Raw genomic sequence first — 21,361 nt, forward strand, 5'->3', positions numbered from 1 at the left:
CTTTGAGGGCACTATGATGTTGAATGCTGAGCTGTAGTCAATGAATAGCATTCATACATAGGTGTTCCTTTTGTCCATGTGGGAAAGGGCAGTGTGGAGTGCAATAGAGATTGCATCATTTGTGGATCTGTTGGGGCGGTATGCAAATTGGAGTGGGTCTAGTGTTTCTGGGATGATGGTGTTGATGCCTTTCAAAGCACTTCATGGCTACAGACTTGAGTGCTACGCGTCGGTAGTCATTTAGGCAGGTTACCTTAGTGTTCTTGGGTACATGCACTATGGTGGTCTGTTTAAAACATGTTGGTATTACAGACTCGGACAGGGAGAGGTTGAAAATGTCAGTAAAGACACTTGCCGGCTGGTCAGCACATGCTCGCAGTACACATCCTGGTAATACGTCTGGCCCTATGGTCTTGTGAATGTTGACCTGTTTAAAGGTCTTACTCATATCGGCTGCGGAGAGCATGATCACAGTCTTCCTGCAACAGCTGGTGGTCTCATGCGTGTTTCAGTGTTATTTTCCTTGAAGTGAGTATAAAAGTAGTTTTGCTCATCTGGTAGGCTTGTCACTGGGCAGCTCTCGCCTGTGCTTCCCTTTGAGGTCTGTAATGGTTTGCAAGCCCTGCCACATCTGACGAGCGTCAGAGCCGGTGTAGTACGATTCGATCTTAGTCCTGTATTGAAGCTTTGCCTGTTTGAAGCTTTGCCTGTACGGTCACTGTGGAGACGACGTCATCAATGCACTTATTGATGAAGTCAATGACTTATGTGGTGTACTCCTCAATTCCATCGGAGGAATCCCGGAACTTATTCCAGTCTGTGCTAGCAAAATAGTCCTGTAGCTTAGCATCTGTTTCATCTGACCAATTTTTGATCTAGTCACAGGTGCTTCCTGCTTTTATTTTAGCTTGTAAGCAGGAATCGTGAAGATAGAATTATGGTCAGATTTGCCAAATGGGGGGCGAGGGAGAGCTTTGTATGCATCTCTGTGTGTGGAGTATAGGTGGTCCAGAGTTCTTTATCCTCTGGTTGCACATTTAACATGCTGATAGAAATTTGGTAAAACCGATGTAAGTTTCACTGCATTAAAGTCCCTGGCTACTGGGAGTGCTGCCTCTGGGTGAGCATTTTCTTGTTTGCTTATGGCAGAATACAGCTCATTCAATGCTGTCTTAGTGCCAGCCTCTGACTGTGGTGGTATGTAAACAGCTACGAAGAATAGAAATTAAAACTCTCTCGTAGGTAGAGTGGTCTACAGCTTATCATGAGATACTCTACCTCAGGCGAGCAATAGCTCGAGATTTCCTTAGATATCGTGCATCAGCTGTTATTTACAAAAATACATAGTCCGCTGCCCATTGTCTTACCTGCCGGTACATTGTATAACCAGAAAGGTGTATGTTGATATTGCATGTTTGTTAGCAGAATGGAGGGAAGTGGGGGTTTATTTGATCGCCTACCAATTCTCAAAAGGCAGCCCGCCCTTCGGCCCCTCTTTCTCCGCCAACTTTTCACGCAGATCATGGGGATCAGGGCCTGTTCCCGAAGAAGCAGTATATCCTTTGCGTCGGGCCCATCAGAGTCATGAAAGGATTCTGCTAGTCCGTGATGAGTACTCACAGTCCTGATGTCTAGAAGCTATTTTTGGTCACAAGAGACAATAGCGGCAACATTATATATGAAATAAGTACAAAAATAAGTTACAAACAACGCAAAGTAACGAACCAAAAACACAATTGACTGGAGGCACGTAAAACATCTGCCTTCTTCTCCGTTACCATCGGTTATCGGTATCTTTTTTTGGGGCACGGAAATATCAGATATCGGTATCGGACATAAATGTCATATTGGTGTATCACTAGTATGTACTGTAAAAATACCACTGGTCTCGTAGGCCTTGGGCCCCTTAAACATGTAAGCAATGCTAAGCCATTAGATCTATTGCATTACCAATTTCCTTGAAATTAGCATTAGCAATGCTAATAACACAATAATGTATTTTGCTCTCTAAAGCCCCTACCCTCCATGCCTGCTGGGATGTCTCTACCGACTGGCAAACCAACATGTAGAAACTTCCGAAGATGACGGCAGTCAAATGCAACCGCCGGATGGTTGAACCGACGAACGATAGATGAACGCGCCGAATGAACAGCAGATGAACAGAAGATGAACGGCAGATGAATGGTTAACAGACAGTCCGTGTGGTGTGTGTGCTCTCTTAGCATGAGATGGGTGGGTGGTATGGGGAAGGATGGTGGTTACTGATCGTAACCCTGAGCAAGGCGGCCCAGGTGGGCTGCTGGGGTGGAACTTACTAGCTAGCACATCCTGTCTGCTGGTGCCAGTCATTCAGTGATGACTCAGTGTGCCAGTTACTCTACAGTGTCACCCCCTTTTCCCCTTAATGGGCCATCTTTGTTTAAAGATTAAGTACTTTTATAGAGCGTCCCACACTCTGCTATGGGTCTGTTTATTTTTTTAGCATTAGCAGCACCTATTGTACACTAGAGGTCTTTGATACCGTTGAAGACCAGGACTCAAAGACTCTTTCTTTGACACCTTATATAAACAATTGTTCAATAATTGTACTGTGTAATAATTGTATTTTCCATGACATAGACTGGCCAGGTGAATCCAGGAAAAACTATGATCCCTTATTGATGTCACTTGTTAAATCGACTTCAATCAGTGTAGATGAAGGGGAGGAGACAGGTTAAATAAGGAATTTTAAGCCTTGAGACAATTGAGACATGGATTATGTGTGTGTCATTCAGAGGGTGAATGGGCAAGACAAAAGATTGAGGTGCCGGTTTGTGTCAAGAACTGCAACACTGCTGGGTTTTTACGCTCAACAGTTTCCCGTGTGTATCAACAATGGTCCCCCAACCAAAGGACATACAGCCAACTTGACACAACTGTGAGAAGCATTGGAGTCAACATTGGCCAGCATCCCTGTGGAACACTTTCGACCATTGAGGCTCTTCTTAGCGCACAAGGGGGTGCAACTCTCCCACCTATTTCTTTTCCCAAAATCAGAGAGTCATTATCTATGCATAGATGTGCAATTTCCACATTATGGATCGCTGTCTGGAAAAAGAGTCATTTTTGTTATGTCCAGGAGTATCATTAATTCAGTAAGTGTGCATTCTGCCTTACCGGAAGACGAGCCTTGAGTGGGTTCTGCCTGATACATATGATGTATTGCATGTAACACCATCTTAATCCCTTGTTGGATGAATATTTGATGCCCCAGTCATAATAAAGGACTATGTATTTACAACAGGCATCGAGCTGCTAAATTATGCATGAACATTGAGTTGATAGACATCAGGTATGGTTTCGTGAATGGACAGTCAGGGCTTTTAGAGAGACCAATAATCTTCCAGGGAAAACTTTAGAGGATGATTCTTTCTCAGCTTCTCTGCAGGATGGAAGTTACTTTATGGCAGATTATTGAATTGGATGCTTTGATTATTCCTCCCAAACCATCAAGGTTATGGTACCGTGGAGCATCTGGAAAGAGTGAGCCAGGATACTGCAATGTCTATTCTAATGTGGAAACATAATCAATGTGTAAGTCTCATTGTGTGTGTGTGTGTGTGGGTGTGTGTGTGTGGGTGTGTGGGTGTGTGGGGGTGGGTGTGTGTGGGTGTTCGGGATAATGTTCCCTTGGATACTCTCAAATTGTAATAATGAAGAGCGATGAGACAAAAAGTTTAAAAGCCTTAAATAAAGACTTCTGGGTGAATGTCTCCTCATACCTGATAGGCCCACCTCTCTATCCCAAATTACCTAGTTTCACTCTCTGTAATAAACTACTAATACCAGTAATGCTCATGTTAACAGATGGTAATAAACTGTTGTTTATAATGGGATAACAGAAACCAAGGAGATAAAAATCCTGATATTCAATCATTTAATCAAGTCCTGGTTTGGAGTACTGAGCGATTAGTGATTTTTGAGGTCGGTTCAGTTCCGGTTAGATTATTAAAAAATAATCACGGTTTTTGATTTTGAGAATTTTTGTAACCATTAAATGCAATATGCATTATGTGGGTGGAATGCTGTAACAACACAGAATAAAACAATGAATAAAAGTCCCATGATGGTAGTGACTGCCCATTACTGCTTATCACTTATTAACCATCATTTATACACATTACTTTACTAAAATATTTCACTTGTTGTGTATATTACATTTGTTTTATTTGATGACTAAATTATTTAATTCCAAGTCATCACCTCATCTCTATACAACTGCTGCCTATGTTTTCTGACAAAATCACTATTTTAGTAGTTCTTCAAAGTAAATAAGGCATACTTTTATGACTGCTGAATACCAACGATCAATCACTTAGATCAGGTATTGTCAGGTAGTGATACCTTAGGAATAAACTTCTCTCTATCCCTCTTGATCACACATTCTTGTCTCTTTTTCCACTAGACATGTCTGCCTCACACTAACCTAATATAACAGGCGTATAAGAAACACACAGACCGCACAAGTAGGCACACAATGGATTATGGTCATTGTAGTTAATTACCACGTTTTCTGTGCTAAACTATGTTGAATAGTTGGAAGTTATAACTCCCTACTGCATTGCACAGTTATCTCTAGAAAAACTGCATTGAGCATCAAGCTCACAAAAAAAAAAAAAATGAAATTAAAATATTTGAACAAACATACACTACCGGTCAAAAGTTTTAGAACACCTACTCATTCAAGAGTTTTTCATTATTTTTACTATTTTCTACATTGTAGAACAGTAGTGAAGACATCAAAACTATGAAATAACAATAATAATGTAATCATGTAGTAACCAAAAAAGTGTTAAACAAATCAAAATATATTTTATATTTGAGATTCTTCAAATAGCCACCATTTGCTTTGATGACAGCTTTGCACAGTCTTGGCATTCTCTCAACCAGCTTCGTGAGGTAGTCACCTGGAATGCATTTTAATTAACAGGTCTGCCTTCTTAAAAGTACATTTCTGGAATGTATTTTCTTAATGTGTTTGAGCCAATCAGTTGTGCTGTGACAAGGTTGGGGGAGGGTGGGGGGGTATACAGAAGATAGCCCTATCTGGTAAAAGACCAAGTACATATTATGGCAAGAACAGCTCAAATAATCAAATAGAAATGACAGTCCATCATCACTTTAAGACATGAAGGTTAGTCAATACAGAACATTTCAAGACCATTGAAAGTTTCTTCAAGTGCAGTCGCAAAAACCATCAAGCGCTATAATGAAACTGGCTCTCTTGAGGACAACCACAGGAATGTAAGACCCAGAGTTACCACTGCTGCAGAGGATAAGTTCATTAGTTACCAGCCTCAGAAATTGCAGCCCAAATAAATGCTTCACAGAGTTCAAGTCAAAGACACATCTCAACATCAACTGTTCAGAGGAGACTGTGTGAATCAGGCCTTCATGATCGAATTTCTGCAAAGAAACCACTACTAAAGGACATAAATAATAAGAAGAGACCTTGTTGGGCCAAGAAACACGAGCAATGGACATTAGACCGGTGGAAATGTATCCTTTGGTCTGGAGTCCAAATGTGAGATTTTTGACTCCAACCGCGGTGTCTTTGTGAGACAGTGTGGGTGAATGGATGATCTCTGAAAGTATATTTCTCACCGTAAAGCATGGAGGAGGTGTGTTATGGTGTGGGGGTGCTTTGCTGGTGAGACTGTCTGTGATTTATTTAGAATTCAAGGCACGCTTAATCAGCATGGCTACCACAGCATTCTGCAGCGATATGCCATCCCATCTGGTTTGTGCTTAGTGGGACTATCATTTGTTTTTCAACAGGACAATGACTCAACACACCTCCAGGCTGTGTAAGGGCTATTTTACAAAGAAGGAGCGTGATGGAGTGTTGCATCAGATGACCTGGACTCCACAATCCCCCGACTTCAACCAAACTGAGATGGTATGGGATGAGTCGGACCACAGATTGAAGGAAAAGCAGCCAACAAGTGCTCAGCATATGTGGAAACTCCATCAAGACTGTTGGGAATGCATTCCAGGTGAAGCTGGTTGAGAGAATGCCAAGAGTGTGCAAAGCTGTCATCATGGTAAAGGGTGGCTATTTGAAGAATCTTAGGATTCCATATTTGTTATTTCATAGTTTTGATGTCTTCACTATTATTCTACAATGTAGAAAATAGTAAAATAAAGAAAAACCATTGAATGAGTAGCTGTCCAAACTTTTGACCGGTAGTGTAGATCAATTTTTTGTTTCGTAACTAACCGAAAAATAACCAACATTTTGGTTAATCGCTCCTCTGTGTTGTGCTTTCTCTTTGCCCATTTTGTCGCTTTGTCATTTCGATGCTAATACTAAGTGTTTGTTAGCACTTTTCTTGTTAAGATACTTAAGTGTGCAACAGGGTTATTCTTCAGTTAAGGCATACTTGCTGAAGAAAATATGTATTGTTGCTTCTGATAACATTTCGGAAGAACCTTGAACATCCTCTGACATTGACCTATGAATCCGAAGGATTTACATGATATCAGTGCTTCAACAATCCAACCACTACAATCAATCTGTAGATGCCTCATCGAGCAACACTATGATGTCATGTGACGTAATGCTATAGTCTCTGTCATGCAATAAGGCATGACAGAGTGTCAATTTGTACATTATACCTCACCAAATAGTTTGGGGTTTAGTTTTAGGTTCTTTTAATCTCTTTTTGCCTCTACTTTTGGGTAGAGATCGAGTTGCTGCTCTCACAGCGAACTTGAGCTGCCATGGGAACGCAGGGCACTGGTGGGGGGACTAGATTCTGTGGCTCCAACATCAAACAACCTCAGTGCCATTGTATGACCAGCCACACACACACACACACACATTCCCCCCTGTGATGGTGTCTTGCTGTTCAGAAAGCTGATACAAAATCCTACCCCTGTTTAAAGCCAGCAAGCTGGATGTGTGTGGTTGAAATGTGAAGGAGAGGTTGAAGAGAGAATGGACTGAGGAAGGGATATATAATGTACCACACATCCTCAGTGGAACAGAAAGGGCAGGTTGAGTGATACGGTACGTACCCCACATCATCAGGGGAACAGAAAGGGCAGGTTGAGTGATACGGTACGTACCCCACATCATCAGGGGAACAGAAAGGGCAGGTTGAGTGATACGGTACGTACCCCACATCATCAGGGGAACAGAAAGGGCAGGTTGAGGGATACGGGACGTTACACACATCATCAGGGGAACAGAAAGGGCAGGTTGAGGGATACGGTACGTACCCCACATCATCAGGGGAACAGGAAGGGCAGGTTGAGGGATACGGTACTTACCCCACATCATCAGGGGAACAGGAAGGGCAGGTTGAGGGATACGGTACGTACGTACCCCACATCATCAGGGGAACAGGAAGGGCAGGTTGAGGGATACGGTACGTACCCCACATCATCAGGGGAACAGGAAGGGCAGGTTGAGGGATACGGTACGTACCCCACATCATCAGGGGAACAGAAAGGGCAGGTTGAGGGATACGGTAAGTACCCCACATCATCAGGGGAACAGAAAGGGCAGGTTGAGGGATACGGTACGTACCCCACATCATCAGGGGAACAGAAAGGGCAGGTTGAGGGATACGGTAAGTACCCCACATCATCAGGGGAACAGAAAGGGCAGGTTGAGAGATACGGTACGGAAGGAGGATGGTGAGGTTGAGAATGTCTCGCCTTCCAAAGACCCAACTGAAAGTTAGCAGCTGAGTTATGAAAATCAATTTTTATTGTATTTATCCTGTATTTGGAACCCTTTCACTAATACAAGGTTTTAAGTAGCACCTTTTTCACCACCAAAGGGTTCTACCTGGAACCAAAAAGGGTTATCCTATGGGGACATGACCTTGGCCGTGTGTATCAGAGTCAGCACTTTACACCTCGCCCCATGACAAAGAAAATGGGTGCGTCAACCTTTGCCATCCCGTTGATAGATTCTTCTTGGAACGCCATGTTTTTTCACAGGTTTGCAGGTACTGGGCGGGCGGTAGAGTCTGTCTCACTTCTAGACACTGCAGGGATTTCACCTCATGCTAATGAATAGCGAGCTTTAAATGTGAGTCAGATTCTCTACTGCTGCGGCCCTTTACACACACAAACAAACACATACACACACACATATACAAGAACATAAAAAAAAAAATGGTTTTCCTAAATACTAAAGCTTCCTAATCATAGTCAGCTTCTTATGACTTCCTGTGATTTAGTGTACTGCAACTGTTCATTCTGAAAAATATAATGCCTAAGTTACCAAGCCAAGGCAGTCTCAAGTCTGTATCCAAGCTCATGGACTGTTTCGCAAGGCTGTTCCATCCCAATCATGAGGAAACATGCCTATAGATCAGTTTCTTTCCCCTGACATGTTTTAAACAGTCAGAGCAGATTAATTATCAGGCCACATTAACAACAGCTAACTGCACTTACCACAGACGCTAAAGGCCAAGCAGGTCTTCACTGCTCTCTGGTGTAGTGGTGTCAAACATACAGAACAGCCTGTAAACCTGGGATGGCTCTGTGGTGGAAGGGGCCAACGGTTCCTTCAGCCATTAATACATCAGATTATAAATAACCTCCAGCACCTTTTAGAGAAGAAAGAAAGAGTCCTGGTGAAGGGGGAGACTCAATGCCTCCACAGACTGAATGGCCTCCTGACTCTGTTGTGGTCAGTGTGTTCCATCCTAATAAGGACGGTGACAGTTGTCAGTGACAGAGGGTTGGATTTCAGAGTGACAGATTCATCGTTTCCTCGGATGTCCTGGGCGGCCTTGCTTGGCGCTAAGCCAAGAGATGACCTCACCTAACCTCCCCCTCAGAGTTAACAGTATGAACACAGCAACTCTAGACTAGGAACTGAGACACTCTTCGTCCTTAGTCATATTTAAAATCTTTGTCTAAAAGAGAACGGGGTTGATGTTGAGGATGGGACATGTCTGTTCACGCTAAAGGTTCATTTTTAATATGTGTTGATTTGTTTCATCAAAGTACACCGGTGACATGCTTTCTCTGATCTTAATCAACGCCTTGTTTCATACATTTTAGATGTGCCCCCAACCCCCTCTGTCTTTGCTTCCTCCCTCATACATCATTCACTTTGACTAGCGTACACACAGAACACACCCACGCCCACTCATTACCATACAGTAATGTTCCAACAATGATGGAGATTTAACAAACTAAAGGTTACTTAAGGTTCTTACAGCTTTGAACTATTATTCAATGTGTTCATTCTCACTTCATCTGCCTCTGTTCAAGAACAAGCATTTCGTCACTAAATAATAAACTCTTTTTTTTTTTCATTAGCTAATATAAGTTTCTGCGTGTGACACAATTTATACTCTTCCTGGGAGGGATTTTTTGCGTAAATCCCTGTTGCCTTACATTTTGGGCATTGGATATGGGGACAGAGAGACAAGGGGAAGGGGAGACAGCTGGACGGGGGGTAATTCTATTTCTTTTCCCCCACTCTTCTTGTACCCTAATTGGCTCTCTAGGATCCTTTGGCAGAATGGTGAATGAAACCAGATCGGTGGACCCCATTGGCCGGGAGTAGTTTCACCCCCTCCATCCCTCTATTTCCACTTTCTGTCCAGTGCATCTGTTGAAGATAGCTATGCTCAGCCATGAACAGGACATGCACTAGGGTTGAATGGCGGGAACCCGGTTACCAAGATTGGCCGGGATTTGCCAACCAAAAACACTCCCCTTTCCCGTGAAAAATAACTGAGAAAAATGTAAATTATAATAAATTATTTATATGAATAGCATGGCGTGAAATGGAACTGCTAAATTATATGTGATTAAATCTGGCTAAATCTAGCTTCTCTACAGCCGCTGTATGATGAATCAACGCTCAGGGTGGGGACAGACAGCCCATCTCAATATGGAGTGCAGTTCACAATGCATGTAGACATATCATCTCATCATGGTAACTTTTTTTCTTGTGACAGGTAGGTCTTCACTTGCTGCAGCATAGCCTCTGCTACAGGAATATAAAGAACGAATGCGCGTCTAATTCACCCATCTCCATCTGGCTTTCGTGGGTCAGGTTTTTTTATTGTAAATATTATTGCACACTCAAATGGCCATTGTGACGGTCAATTTAGACCAAACCCAAAAGCAGGCGTTGAGGAATAACACATTCAACATGGCTGTTTTTAGCAGAAACAAACAAACATGCATAGTGACAGATGAAAGATACAGTATCTCTATGTCTTCCTTACAAATTAGGACATAGGTTACTAGGGATGTGTGTGATACCATGATCATGCACTGTCAATCTCCCCTAAGATGCCATTCTAAGCAGATCTAAGCTTTATTCCCTATTACAACAACATACAATGGGGGAGAGTGGGGTAAGTTGAGCCACCCTTGTTTCTAGGAAACCATGCACAAAATGAATAATTTGACCAAATATTTAGGTAGAGGTCATCATTTCATGGAGTCTGTGAAGGAAGAAAAAATGGAAAGCAAGTTAGATCCTAAAAACAGATTTTCACCAGGTCAAATTTGTTTATTGTGTTAGAGGTTTCATGATGCTTGTATCTAAACCAAAGTAGATAATTTAAAGATTGTTATATACATCAGTTGGGGTCTCTATAAGCTTCAATATGAAGTCTGAAACCTAGCATAAGTTAAGCTAATAGTTGAGCCAATGGCAAGTTGAGCACAATTAAGTGTTTTCTTCCCAGGCGTAATGCAAGGCATTATCGCTGGGATATGAGGTAACAACAGGGCCTGACCTATGTTACTAGAATTTGATTTGAAAGTCTTTAAAACAGTACAAAGTGTTTGTTAGGTGTTAAGCCTGTGTTAAAATATGAATAAAATGATTAAAAGACAGAAAAAGTGATTGTGATTGTGTTTGGGAAATGAAGATACATGGTTTTGAAAAGGTAGTGGTAATATTTCATTCAGTAAAGACGTTTGTAGGTGGCTAAACTCACCATGTCCCGCGGCTCAACATACCCCATTGCTGGCCCATGTTGACTCCAATGCTTCCCACAGTAGTGTCAAGTTGGCTGGATGAACTGTTGATTGTGAAAAACGCAGCAGCATTGCAGTTCTTGACACGAACTGGCAACTACTACCATAACCCATTCAAAGGCACTTACATTTTTTGTCTAGCCCATTTCTCTCTGAATGGCACACATACACAATCGTTGACTCAGTTATCTCAAGGCTTAAAAATCCTTCTTTAACCTGTCTCCTCCCCTTCATCTACACTGATTGAAGTGGATTTATCAAGTGATGTCAATAAGTGATCATAGTTTTCACCTGGATTCACCTGGTCAGTCTGTGTCATGGAAAGAGCAGGTGTTTTAAATGTTTTGTACACTCAGTGTATATGTAGATATCTTTGTTAGAAAGAATACTACATTTCCCTTGAAGGAGTGATATTGAATGTAAAAAAATGGCTCAACTTACCCTACTGTCCCCTAGAGAATTATTCCAAACCAAAATACGGTCAAGGGGATGAGAGGACAAAGGGACTAAATAAAACCCCATTAAGTAAAGTGGAGATGGGGTGGGGGGACATGCCCCAACCCTCCAAGAAAGAGGACTTTCCAAGGTGGCCAATCTCATTACCCATAAGGCTCTCCCGAAAGAGCAACAGTGTGACCCTCCTCTTGGTTCAGTTTCTGGTGCCATGTTACACACTTCGAACCCGCCTAAACCTCAATCCTCTCATGTCAGTGTGGCGCTGCCCGCCATGGGTCACAGGGGTCAATGCCATAAAAGAAGAAATAGAAGCAGAGTGGGGAAGCACAGAAGGGGGGGGGGATTGAACCTTGACCTCGTAATCCAATGCATCCTAAAAAAGAAAAAGAAAATTGTTTTCAGTTTAAACTCCTGACTCTGGTACAGAGCAACAGACAAAATATAAATCTCTCTCCAGGCTTCGTACATTTAACAACATTATACATGTCTCATGCCTCTTACTCTTGCCAAAAGTATTGTTAGGCCTTAAAGCACAACACTGAAATTGTGTTTCATCATTCAATTAAGGATATTCTCAGAGGTATAAAGTGTGAGAAAATAATGATATTAGGTCTTGACTAAGCTGCAGATTTCTATGTGCTACCGCAAGTTAGTTACCGCTTCATGAGAATGTCACCGTATGTTTTTTGCATTAAACACACGATAACATAACAAAATAAAATATATGAAACTGGGTCGACAAGACGCTAAGAGCAAAGACATTTTCTAGACAAGTTAATGTTTCCTCTATGGAAAATAAAAAACATCACAAAGGGACAACATCTGCCCCAAGCTACTTCATCTAAACAAAATTATTTCCTGCTTTCTGCGTTACGCTTGCCCGGCCGTGGGGTGCATACAGTGGAAGGTGCATCTGGAGCTAACGTTCAGGCCCTGTGGTTACTACATCAAAGCGGACACAATCCCCTTTCCCCACCGCTACTCTCTCTCTCTACCACACACACATTCACATGCTCACACACACACCCTGGTCTACACACTGATTGGATAGAACTGGGAGGATGTGTGCTTTTTAATTTCCGTTTTTATCTGTGATGCTGACCCCCTGATGGAAGGTACCCTGGGAAGGGCCACAGGGGCCCCTGAAGTCAGGGATGTGTCAACCTGTGCACAGTAGGGGGTCTGTCTTCACCTCCACTGCATTGCCTTAATGACTGAAATCTCGTTATCTCAAGGAGAAAAAAAATGCTTGTAAGACCTCATTAGTCCCCAGCAGGTCCATGATAGTGAGCTGTAAGAAGAGGAAGTGTTGCTAGGGTAACTGCTAAAAGGAAAGTTCTGAAAAATAAACACATTTCGTTTTAGTCTCGTGGTCTGGGGCACTAGGGGCATAGTATTTTTGTGTCAGATATCAATTTCCCCCGGTTAGTCACTCTACGTTGTTTGAATTTAAAGTCGACGTGATACACTGAACAGTACATGTATAACACAACACTGGTGTAGTTATTTCTGTGTTTGATGTGTATGAATCGTTCTAAAACATTGAAACGTTGTTGTTTGTAAATCCCAGCATGCATCTGTTCCAACAGTAACACATTACCATGACCTAGTTACCGAGTCATGATTGCAATCAAATTCCACTTGACCGTTTAGTCATGGTAACTAGTCTTCTCCAAGACTGTACTCTTATGCCACTGATGGTCATTAGTAGCCTACGAAAGTGGCTAACTGCCAGTCACTAATGGCTTGGTACTCAGTGCTCTATTGTCCCTCTAATCACTCTGACATCAATGCAAATATACCCCTGTACCGACCGGGGTATATTTGATTTGATTTGATTTGACAGGTGTATGATAATGGGCCATTCTCAATCAAAACTAATTTCACACGTATGTTATTTAGTATATGTAAAAACAAGATTGAGAATTGAGAATAGTCTAATGGGTGACAATATTGTCACATGTGACTGATGCATTATTACCACCTGTGAATGATGTCCAGCGTGTGCAGTCTAAGGCAAGAAATAGCACATGCCTTTATTTTGACTTTTTCAAATCATAGTCACACACATCATGTAGCCTTGTCCATAGGCCTATATGTTTTGATAAGGTTTGGATCACAACTAAAGTGTCCAAATAACTCCAAACTGAGCCTATAATCCTCGGACCCCTGGAACATAGTTGGAGAGCACATAGCCTACAGAGCCTAGTGAAACGTGTTCTTATAAGCCCAGTCATTGCGCAATCATGTATGAAAACAGAGTTTTGACTGGCCCAGTTTGTTTCGTGCTACGATATTTCTTGCTTAATTCTTAAAATGAAGCACATTAATTCGCTTTACAACCAGTGTAGCATACATAGGTGGCACGTGTGTTTCAGGTTTGTGGAAGCTAATTTTCTCCATAAAAATTCAGCTTTATAATTTTTTTTTTTTTTTTTAACTAGGCAAGTCAGTTAATTAAGAACAAATTCTTATTTACAGAAACACACACACACAGTCAATTTTGTTCTGTGTACAATCCCAGTTTCGTCCAAAAGCTCCAAGGCAATACGATTTACTATCTTTCCTTGAATTTACAATAACAAATCAAAGGGCCTGGCTTTTGATGCAAATAACAGGTCAACTCTCATCTGTCAATATACAATAAAGAATTCCATGCATCATTGCATTTACAGACATGTAAAATACCATACTATACCTTATGTGATGATTGGATAGTCGTAATTTTGGCTGATAATTTAACTGCAAAATGGCTGTTCAGTGGCTGAGCGCATATAACGTAGTGTCCAAAACCCTTTTAAGTGGTACTGACCCAACAATGATAAATAGTGAATATGCAAAGTGCGCACTCACCGGAGATATTGCCGATGCTCTCCGCTGGTGCCAATAAAATAGGTTATAGGCCTACTGTTGTCCGCTCAATTAAGTTTAGAATTTGGATAACTAAAAGACACAGACATTTGGCATAGCCAGATCAGGGCCTAACATAAGGACAACTCAGAATATGCTATTCTGTACTTCTGAGGCAACATTTTCTTCATGTCATGTTTCTTTAGACCTGTCTAAAATAAATAATGGAGTTATCGTGATGGTGTAGGCTATTACGCTGATTTATTCAACCTTTTTAGAATGTAGATGTTCCAAGGGTCCGCATCAGTGGCTTGTAGGCTATGCGTGGAAGCCACAAGATGCTAAATGTGTTTTATGTTAATTAACGGTCAATTAAAGTGAGACTGGCAGATATTTGCATGAAGATCGCCGCCACAGCTCTACACACCCCTCTTCTTAGGCAGTGCAGTGTTAATCGTGCCTTGTTCCCTTTCCCATGGTGCATTTATATCTGTGGCCAGCTAATTAATCCGCTCTGATGGCTGAAAACATGACGGGAAAAAACCTTACCCAGAGTCATGCTTCCACGTGATTGGATGGATGGAGACATTCGTGTTCAGCTCTGGGGTTATGTGAGACCTGAGGCCTTCTTAGCTGTATGGTACAGTTGTCAGTTGGGACGGGTTGACTCAGGTTAAATGGCTGTGTGAAAGGATGTCATAATGTGTTAGGGTAAGGTTCATAGGAGGCCTGTGAGCCAAACACACGGTGCATCATGGGATAGGCAGCAAGTAGATCAGCAAATAATTGCATTCTTGAATTCAGGAGTGTGTGATTGTCTGAGCTCATAATTGTCCAGGACTGACTACACTTGACATGTGACGTGACAAAGCCAAAGACCTGGAGGCCATGACATGAACTAAGGCCTTGTTTTCTCTGTAAGAGACTCAAATGAACAGAAACACACACACACACACAGTCAATGTTATTATGTGTACAATCCCAGCATTGTCAATTGAGGCCACAACCAAAGGCTCCAAGGCAATACGATTTACATTCTTTCCTTGAACTTACAACAATGAATCAAAGGGTCTGGCTTTTGACGCAAATAACAGGTCAACTGTCATCTGACACAGTGGGTAGGCCTGAATCGGAAGCCTCCCCATTTTCAGAGAGTTTTGCTTCCTTTCTCCTCTATTGCGACATCCTTCTGGCAATCTAAAACCGTTAAACTATTTTCTTTATGCCTGCCAGAAAAGAGGCCCTCTTAATAAAATCTGTGTGAGGGGTTGAGGGGAGGAGTTGAGGGGAGGTGGTTGGGGTCAGTGGAGGTTTTTCAGCACAAATGAGAGGCGGGGGGGATGTGTTGTTGCCAACATGTGACAGGTGCCTGAGCAGGGCAAAGCCCTCAACGTTCCTATTCTCATTCTCAACTCCCTGCCTGACAAGAATCCAAGAGGTAGTCCTTTGTTGGAGCTTTGGGAATAACCAATCTCTTTTTGTTTTACACTAAGAACAACAAGGGATTTTTCTGAGTCCTTCCACATTAAGAAGACTACCTCACCTGGAATTGGAGCACCTACGTCATTTGATCAAAGACGATTACCTGGTATACACTACCGGTCAAAAGTTTTAGAACTCATTCAAGGGTTTTTCTTTATTTTGACTATTTTATACATTACAGAATAATAGTGAAGACATCAAAACTATGAAATAAAACATATGGAATCGTGGTAACCAAAACAAGTCAAAATAATTTGCCTTGATGACAGCTTTGCACACTCTTGCTATTCTCTCAACCAGCTTCATGAGCTAGTCACCTGGAATGCATTTCAATTAACAGGTGTTCTTTGTTAAAAGTTAATTTGTGGAATTTCTTTCCTTCTTAATGAGTTAGAGCCAATCAGTTGTGTTGTGACAAGGTAGGGGTGGAATAAAGAAGATAGCCCTATTTGGAATAAGGATGTAACGTAACAAAATGTGGTAAAAGTTAAGGGGTCTGAATACTTTCTGAATGCACTGTAAATATATGTGTATATTTATATGTCCTAGTTAGTGTATGTAAGTAGAGAGAGGTGGAGTGAGAGACAGAGGGCTCAATTAAATCCATAGCGCTGAAGATCTGTACTACAACGCAATAAATGTAAAAGCAATGTTCCCGCCGAGACTGCATTCACACTAAATGTATGTTGGCTCAATTGGAAATTCACTTTAAATTTCAACCGCGCTGCAGCGCAGAACTTCAGCGCTATGGATTGAATCAAGCCCAGAGACAGAGATAAAGAACAAACAGAGTGTATGTGTATGATAGAGGTGAGAGACCCAGGGATATGGTTATGAGAGAGAGGAATGGGATATGAGAGAGATGAAAGAGACCCAGGGATAAGGAAATGAGAGAGGAAAGAGACCCAGGGATAAGGAAATGAGAGAGAAAAGAGACCCGGGAATAAGGAAATGAGAGAGAGGATAGAGACCCAGGGATAAGGAAATGAGAGAGAGGAAAGAGACCCAGGGATAAGGAAATGAGAGAGAAAAGAGACCCGGGAATAAGGAAATGAGAGAGAGGAAAGAGAAAGAGAGCACTTATGAGTTTGATCGTCTCTCCACAGTGAGCCATCCCATCATGCTGAACCCCCAGTGAACCGGCAGAGGAAACTCCCCAGATGAAGCATTCCTCCATTACCCAGTCTGATGCCCTAATCAGCATCTCATGCAAATCCGTCTGAATCCCATCCATTTGGCTAATCCCCCTGGATTAAACGACCTCAAACCCTAATAACCCATGTGTGGGTACAGTGGGAGCCAGTCACATTTGGCTGGCTTTGTTACATTACCTGGGCTCTGATCCAATCCATTAGGGAAAACTCTGGGAAAGGGCTTGGTTGGTTGGTTTTTAGGTAGTATTGCTATTGATATTCCAAGGAAGTCAGTTATCATTGCGCTAATCAGGTTGTTGAAGAATAGGTATACTGATGGGTCAAATCAAAATAATTATTGGTCACATACAGGTGTTTGGCAGATGTTATTGCGGGTGCAGCGAAATGCTTGTGCTTCTAGCTCTGACAGTGCAGTAATATCTAACAAGTAATATCTAACAATTACTCAACATATACCCAATAAACACAAATCTAGTAACTGAATGGAATTAAGAATATAAAAATATATGGACGAGCAATGTCAGAGCAGCATAGAATAAGATACAGTAGAATAGTATAGGAAACAGTTTATACATATGAGATGTGTAATGCAAGATATGTAGACATTATTAAAGTGACTAGTGTTCCATTTATTAAAGTGGCCAGGGATTTCATGTCTAGGCAGCAGCCTTTATGTGCTTGTGATGGCTATTTAACAGTCTGATGGCCTTGAGATAAAAGCTGTTTTTCAGTCTCTCGGTCCCAGCTTTGATGCTCTTGTACTGACCTCGCCTTCTGGATGATAACAGGCAGGGGCTCGGGTGGTGAGGGTAGATAACAACATCTACACCCCGCTGATCCTCAACACTGGGGTCCCACAAGGGTGCGTTCTGAGCCTGTACTCCCTGTTCACCCACGACTGCGTGGCCATGCACACCTCCAACTCAATCATCAAGTTTGCAGACGACACTACAGTGGTAGGCTTGTTTACCAATAACGACGAGACGGCCTGCAGGGAGGAGTTGCAGTGTATTCGTCAATGTTATTCTCGGAAGCTACCCGGAACATATCCCATATCAACTTTATTATCCAGAGACTGAACATTAGCGAGTAATATACTCGGAAGCGGTGGGTGCTGTGTGCGTCTCCTAAATCGGACTAGAAGACCACTCCGAGTACCTCTCCTTCACCGCCATTGTTTTGGGTCGGCTTCTGGAATCAGTTCAATTGCCCTGGGGGGTGCGAAAAAATAATTTGCTTCGGGAAAGTTTTATTCCTGGTCATGATGCTGGTAGTGCTGGTGAGTTACTGTCTCTCTGATATCCAATAATTCTTCCCGAGTGTATGTAATAACACAAAAACAATTCTGGGCTAACAATGTAAGAAATAATACATTAACAAAAAAAAATTGTAAAAGTTTCCTAAGAGCAAGAAGCGAGGCAGCCCTCCCTGTTGGCGCCATTTTCAGGTTGAGTAAATGTCATCGTTTTGTTTGTAAAGAGATGTCAGTAACACTACTTCTTAGGATGCATATAAAACTTCTGCAAAGTCTGCATAACCAAGAATGACATCTGTTTATATAGCAATGGTCAGATGTGACATTCGGAAGATTCACAACTTACCCTTTACTAATATTTACTGACATCTTTACACTGACACTTTTTTCATTCACCTCGCTGTTAGCATTAACTTTACGTAAGCCCAAACAAGTAGGCTAGTATATCCTGGTGGCCATGACAGCACTGGTGAAGCAAGTGGGTTTACTCTGCCCCAAAATCTGTCCACAAAATAAGACCAGGAAGTGAGGAATTTTTGTATGGAGGTCAATGAGAGAATGTCAAATTTGGTCAACATAAAATGTAATTATTAATTTGCTACATTAGGCTTGTTTGATTGAATATAAGTTTTGTAATGGCTAGGTTGTTACAAATGCACTGATAATAAGTGGACACGTGGCATTTCTGCAAAAAAATTTCACACGCGTATCTGCCCTTTCATTGGCTAGAATGGTCCCACCTGATCTCGCCTGCTCTCGCGTTCCATCTTTGAGAACATGTATTTCCATTGTTTAGACCGGTCACTGGTCCATCTTGTCAATATAACAGATCATCTTTGACTCAGCTAGCTAGCTCAGCTGCTCCATCTAAAAGTCAGAGCTGCGTTCAGAGGCTATTAGTACTGGCCTTGGGCAAACAGAGCCGGTCTGTTCAAACACACGCCGGAAGCTTGCCGAGTGACAATGTTTGCTGAGGTGGGGGGAAAACGTAGAGCAAACAGGGATGGAGGTACCCAACCTGTCAACATGTTGGAAATCCAAGGGGCCCTGTCTGTCACCGACCCTCTGGCTTGCAAACAGGATAGCTGCTAAGAAAGGTTTACTCCAAATTAAAGTCATTGCATTCCTTGGGGACCTGCTCTTGTATTTGTGAGAGCAAAACATTAGACGAGGAGGAATGGAAGCCATTGGAGAGGACAGCACCATAAAGTAACCTGAAGGGAAAGAGAGATAGAGGAGGAGAGAGAGGGGACAGTGTGTGTGTGTATCAGGTGATCAACAAAGCAGCTGTTGTTGCAGGTGTAAACACCTAATAGCCCTTGCTTGTGTGTCATAATGAAATACACACTGCACGTCTGCTCTATCTGGCCAGAGGGGGAACAAACGATTCGAGAGAATGGAATAAACCATGACATCAAACCAGCGTTGGTATCTTTGGACTGACGTATGTCTATGTTTTGTACCGCTCATCTTGTCAGTGCTAGTGTATATCCCCATACTGTGGAAGCACGACAGTGGAAACAACTGTGAAAACAGGGAACCAGTGTGATATCTACTCTTTACAGTACATGCACAAGGTTGCTTTGTTAACGCTGGATATGCATGATCAACTGTACTCATCTGGACAACTGTTCCCCCAGCTGGAATGGATTCATGTAATTAGCCGTGATAGGACACGTTTAGGAATAAGCTAATGAGACAAGTAGACGCAGTTCCTATTGGGATGCTGTCATGCCTCTGTATGACCAGACTGAGCAATCAAGGAATTTCCCATGATGTCATCAATCTCTTTTTTTGCTGAGTGGTGGAAATGTAGAGAAATTGTTCTCGTAATTGAACACTTTGAATGAAGCACTTTTCGATTGATCACCTTTACTACAGTAAGCACCGTGGGTGAATATTGGAAGTGGGAAGGATGGCTATAAACATGATATTTCTGGAAGAGAGGGGATTAAGTACATGATATGATCATACAAGACACAGGATATTGACCCGTGGCTGTCAGAGAAAAGATCCATGACGTGCTTTTTCCTCAGTGACATTTAGTGTAGAATGAGGGAAGGTATGTGTGTATGGGAAATTGTGATTACTCCAAGACTTAAATCCAACTTCATTGGCCTATCCATTCTAACTAGAGGATGATTCTGGACTATGAAGAACGACATGTGTGAGCTACACCTCTGGATAAATGGTACTGAATATTGCATCCGCACTCTGACTTGAGCTAGCCCTTCTTTGCTCTCTGTCTCTCCTCTTCCCTCCACGTCTCGTCTACTCTGACTGGTTTTGATGTGCAGCTGTGGGTTAACATCCCAGCACGAGAGCACGCCCCCCCCCCCCCTTCTCTCTCTTTCCCCAGCACCAGAGCACGCCCCCCCCCTTCTCTCTCTTTCCCAGCACCAGAGCACCCCCCCTTTCTCTCTCTTTCCCAGCACCAGAGCACGCCCCCCCCCTTCTCTCTCTTTCCCAGCACCAGAGCACCCCCCCCCCTTCTCTCTCTTTCCCAGCACCAGAGCAAGCCCCCCCCCCCCCCCCCCTTCTCTCTCTTTCCTCCCCTTCACGTCTTGTCATCTGCTCTAACTGGTTTTGATGTGCGGTGGTTGTGGGTTAACCTTCTCCCATGCAGCACGTTGGGGAAGCATCCTTTTTGCAGTCTATTACCCTCCTCCCAGGCAGCACGTTGTGGAACGCTGAACTCAGATGACGGGTTTGAGCTGCAGATGAGAGTCTGTGCCAAGTGTAATATGGTTCAAGTACGCTGCAATAAAAACAATGTGGCTTTACTTATTAAGCAGACTACTCCTCTGCGTATGGGGAGGAGGGGAAGAAATCGAAGGCATACTAGTATTCAATCTAGTTTCAAGTTTCAAGTTTGAATGTCACATGCACAAGTACAGTGAAATGCCTTACAATCTACCAACCAACCACACACACACACGCGCGCACGCGCGCACGCACGCACGCACGCACGCACGCACGCACGCACACACTAGGATCTAGGGTTCTGGCCATAGAGTTCTGGCTGTAAAAAAGAAACACACACATTTGTGAATACAGTGTTACATACCCAGCTCTTACTGCACCGCCTGGGGTCACAGGTCACAGGTCACAACCACACACAGTAACAGTGTTTACAGTGATAAAACAGCCTTCG

The 21,361-nt window shown here is 42.6% G+C and overlaps 1 protein-coding gene across 2 annotated transcripts in view; it reads left to right on the forward strand.

Annotated features, from left to right (window-relative positions):
- The window catches only part of LOC110535287 (apoptosis regulator Bcl-2), a 69,795-nt gene that overhangs the window by 42,331 nt on the left and 6,103 nt on the right, over positions 1-21,361 (forward strand). The window contains exon 2 of one of the 2 annotated variants that reach the window (XM_090189442.1): positions 5,818-6,203. The exons of the other annotated variant lie outside the window; for it this stretch is intronic. Coding sequence (XP_090045568.1) covers positions 5,818-5,850 — 33 coding nt within the window. The 3' untranslated portion in view covers positions 5,851-6,203. Of the gene's footprint in view, positions 1-5,817; positions 6,204-21,361 lie in introns of those variants that run through there. 2 annotated transcript variants of the gene reach the window in all.

The sequence above is a fragment of the Oncorhynchus mykiss genome, chromosome 11 (genome assembly GCF_057628025.1).
Source record: "Oncorhynchus mykiss isolate SJ-2025 chromosome 11, ASM5762802v1, whole genome shotgun sequence".
NCBI lineage: Eukaryota > Metazoa > Chordata > Actinopteri > Salmoniformes > Salmonidae > Oncorhynchus > Oncorhynchus mykiss.